The sequence below is a fragment of the Bidens hawaiensis genome, unplaced genomic scaffold (genome assembly GCF_021521415.1).
Source record: "Bidens hawaiensis isolate Kalapana, Puna unplaced genomic scaffold, B.hawaiensis_p1.1 tig00026608_1, whole genome shotgun sequence".
In the NCBI taxonomy this organism is placed as follows: Eukaryota; Viridiplantae; Streptophyta; class Magnoliopsida; order Asterales; family Asteraceae; genus Bidens; species Bidens hawaiensis.
Window position 1 is genome coordinate 5,364 of NW_027494276.1, and position 4,002 is coordinate 9,365.

Here is a 4,002-nt window from a genome sequence, read left to right on the forward strand (position 1 = left end):
CCAGCTACACTCTAAACATACGCCATTTATTTTATTCAAGAGACTTAATAATTTTTGCCCTATATTTGACCCACATAAAGCTTATGCTTTTAATTTCTTCCATCTCACACTTGAATGTTGGTTATCTGAGATTGAGAATCACTTCGTTCAGTGCCTTCCGTATGCACCAGCATGCCGATAACTATTAACGAGATGTACCGCTTCTTTCTTGAGGGCACCAAACTACAATTTTTGATAAAATAAATGAGAATGTCTTGGATGGAGAAAGCATTAATGGGTGGTATCTTACACTATTGTTTAATGTATTGTTGCGAACTGGTTCAATTCTAGTATCGTATTACTTTATTTTAAACACGGCATTTTAATAGAAGTTGGCAATTACAAGAAGGCGTCCAAGCTAGCTTTAACAAGCAGGTTAGACAAAGCATCTTTATCATGCTTCATCATAGTTAACAGAAGTAAAATATACTAAGTTCTTGACTTTTCTGGTAGCTTAGCTTCTATAAATCGTGCTCTTGCTTTGTTTTGTGATATGCAAAGCAATTGTCATTCATTATAAAGAGAGAAGAGAGAAATTAGAGTTAATTTTCTTAATATGATGAATTTTAGGTAAGTTGCTTTAAGAGATAAATCAAGATAAAAAGAGAAAGTAAAAAAAAAAAAAAGAATTGCCGAGTTTCATCCAAAAATAGCGCCTTCAGGTAAGCGGTGGGCCACCTCCCTCGCCTAAAAAAATCGCCTAGGCGCCAAAGCACAACGCTTTTAATAACTATGATACCCGTATCCTTGTTTTCTTTTTGTACCCATAAATCTTATTTCACATTAACCGGCTCTATGGTCAGAGAGGAGGTCAAAATCAAATTTGAAAGTGAAAACAATATTGTTAAAAATAAAGGTAAAATGACTGAAAATATTAAATGACATTAGATATTGAATTAGCAGATTGTCCAAACATCAAACATCTACTTCCCACCCCTAAACCAAAATCCTACCCAAATTCAATATCTTTTTCCTCAAATCTCATTCTGAATCACTTTCCATGCTTCCCATTGCCTTCAATCCTCTTGGTCTCTGCCAAAAAACAATGTGCAACTTGTTATGACATCATACACAACTTTAACTATATAGTGTACAAGTCATCACAGCATCATTGCTCCAAATTTTACCACAAGGGTTCCAACTCCAAAATAAATCCACAAGTGACACAACTATCAATACATAAAGGTACAAGTCATTGTAACAAGATTGAACCAACCTTCTTAGAAGTCTTCTTCTCTCTAACTTCATATCTTTCTTGGCATAGATCAGATAGCCATGCACCTGGACTAACCAACTGCATCCAAAACATCAAGACTCAATCAAAACTAACAAAAAAAATTATAACTATCAAGAACAAGATCAAAAGGGTATTTAAGTAATTTTACAAGTAACGTTCTTTGAATTGTCTTGGCTCTTTTCTTAGGCCTTTGAGGCAGTTTACACCCTTTCATAGCCATAAAGTCTTCTTCTTTCTCTTTGCTTGATAATGTAGTGAACAATTTGGGCCAAACTGTCTTTTTACTCTCTTTCTTTGAATCCATTGTTAGCACCTTCTTGCTGCTGCTACTTTCCTCAAACCCGGCTCCGGTTGACCCCCGCGTCGAGTAATATCGATCTTCTTTTTCGGGCGTTGATAACGTCGACATTATCTTCCTGTTGGTAACCCCTAAATTCAATCAGAAAGCAAGAAAACAACCCAAAAACCAATCTAATTCTATGTTTATGAGAAACTTCACAAAGAATCAAATTCTTGTTTGCACATAGATTGTGTTTTATATTTGATTAAAATAACACACACAAAAGGCTTTATGGATGCATTCAACAAAAGCACCAAACTTTTTCTTTTTCTTTGGTTTCTAAACAAACCCCTTGTTTTCTTTTGCCTTTTAATTATTAAAATAATCAAAAAATATATAGAAAAACAATATCCTGCAGATGGGTACAGATCTAGGGTTTCCATCAATAAAACACAAGATTAAGAGCAAATTGAGCTAAATATGGAAGTAAATAATCAAGAAATCAACTGGGATATCCATAAAATTAATAAAGATATTTAATCTTTTTATTATTTTTTACCTGTTTACACGATGAGGAGATGAAGTATGAACAGGAGGTTGAAGATGATGAGAATCTTGTTCATTTACAATCCTTCGATCAACACGTTGAGATGTTATTTTTTTCTTCACAACAATTTCATTTCCATCTGATGATCCATTCATAACCGTTGATTCTTTCACTTTAACAAACCTTAATCTCTTTCTGTTTCCCCACTGTAACTTATCCATTACACCAAAAGCTTCAATCTTTACCTCTGTAATCAAGAACCCTAAAAACATTAAGAATCAAGGACAAAAATATATATTAAAAAAAACCTGTAGATAGATAATTAATACCCACATGAAGATCTATGCTGGAAACCTGTTTTTAGCATCAAATCTTCAAAATTTCATTCTGCATTTCAACATCATTCAAGAACATGTTTAGTTAAATCTTGAAACTTTCTTGAAAGTGATAAAAATCCCATTTTTAGCCATGAGTTTTAAAGATTGTAAGACCAGGATCAAGAAAGAGAAGAATACCAACATGGAGATCTAATTAAAAAGCTTCAAATCACCAAAATCATCCTGCATTTCATAACCATTTAAGAACATGAGAACACAAAAAAGATGAAGGATTACAAGAACAAAGTTGCAAACTTTATCTTTTAAAATAAGATTTCTTAAATGAACCAAGAACAAGAATCAAAATCTTATCTAAAAATGAAAATCAATAAAAAATAAAAAAATCCCATTTTTATCAATGTTTTTTTAAGATAATAAGATCAAAATAAAAAAATTGAAGAATACCAAAATGGAGATCTTATCAAAAAGCTTCAAATCACCCGAACAATGGAAGATTAAAAGAACAAGAAAGCTGCAATCTTTATCTTTAATAATCAAGATTTCTTAAATGACCCAAGAACAAGAATCATACCCAATATATAAAAATACCCACTTGATAATCTTTGTTAAAAACAGCTTGAGATCTTTAAAATCATCTTGCATTCAATAAACCAAAAGAATCATGTATGAAAAGTTGAAATGATGAGGCAAAAAATGGTGAAAGTGATGAATTTAATTTAGGATGTGAATGATTTAGAGCATTAAAATGGGTTTTGTGATTTAATTATTTTAGGGGAAAATGTGATTTTGGTGTTCTTTGTTTGTGAGTTATGTTTGACAGTGGAGAGGAGTAGAAGACGAAGAAATGGAGGTTGTGGTTTTTGTAACATAGTTTTAAATCTAATAATAATACTTTAGTTTTTTTTTTTTTTTTGTAAGAGTTGCAGATTTGGTATATTAATGTGGACCGTTTGATGCAAAATGGAGGGTTGGATGTGACCCATCTAAGGCTCCAACTAACCTTGGGGTTAGCAGCCTCATAGGAGATTAGGAGCACGTGACATACATCATCTCCCTGATGGTTAAAATAGTCAACTTTCTTTTGACACTGTATCTTGAGTAAACTTTCTTTTCTAACCACCAACGAACCTAACGAGATGACTTAATGGCAAAAGACTGCTATCAGCTAGCTTAATCCAGACGTACGAAGCTCTTAAGCGTCTCCAAGTTATCTTCATGTCCGGAGAAACCCACCCACACAAAGATCCACTAGTAATAAAGCAAAGACGCCCTTAGTTTTCATTCACTAAGTCACTCATGCACACCCAAAATGTTGTTTTTGGAGCTTGAATATGAGTTCCCATTAAAAAAACCCTTGTTTCATGCTACTACATCACATTAAAAGGACATGTATTATATGTAAATTAAACCATTTATTTCTCTTACCTAGCAAAGAAAAAGAATATATATAGAAGAAAAAATTACAAATAAAAAAGTAAAATTAAATAATAATAATAATAATAATAATAATAATAGTAGTAGTAAGTAGGTAATAGTAGCGAAAATAATAAAATATACACAA

At 32.3% G+C, this 4,002-nt stretch overlaps 1 protein-coding gene across 2 annotated transcripts; it reads right to left on the reverse strand.

Annotated features, from left to right (window-relative positions):
- Window positions 1-912: 912 nt before the first annotated feature.
- LOC143573675 (uncharacterized) lies at window positions 913-3,527 on the reverse strand. 2 transcript variants are annotated; one of them, XM_077058490.1, is made up of 7 exons: window positions 3,013-3,527; window positions 2,623-2,663; window positions 2,437-2,490; window positions 2,116-2,350; window positions 1,425-1,692; window positions 1,256-1,333; window positions 913-1,071 (listed from the first exon to the last, which is right to left on the reverse strand). In XM_077058490.1, the coding sequence occupies exons 4-7, from the start codon at window positions 2,322-2,324 to the stop codon at window positions 1,021-1,023; spliced, it is 606 nt and encodes a 201-aa protein (XP_076914605.1). In that variant the 5' UTR covers window positions 2,325-2,350; window positions 2,437-2,490; window positions 2,623-2,663; window positions 3,013-3,527; the 3' UTR covers window positions 913-1,020. The 2 variants fall into 2 exon arrangements, with proteins under 2 accessions (XP_076914605.1, XP_076914603.1); XM_077058488.1 differs by having other exon boundaries at window positions 2,619-2,663; window positions 3,013-3,526.
- Window positions 3,528-4,002: the final 475 nt, after the last annotated feature.

Excerpts from the sequence above, each read along its gene's own strand:
- LOC143573675 (XM_077058490.1), bottom strand. The coding sequence starts at position 2,324 with ATGGATAAGTTACAGTGGGGAAACAGAAAGAGATTAAGGTTTGTTAAA. Across the intron at positions 1,334-1,424 it reads CAATTCAAAGAACGTTACTT|TTGGTTAGTCCAGGTGCATG; the intron begins GTAAAATTACTT and ends TTTTGGATGCAG. Across the intron at positions 1,072-1,255 it reads AGAAGAAGACTTCTAAGAAG|AGACCAAGAGGATTGAAGGC; the intron begins GTTGGTTCAATC and ends GTTTTTTGGCAG.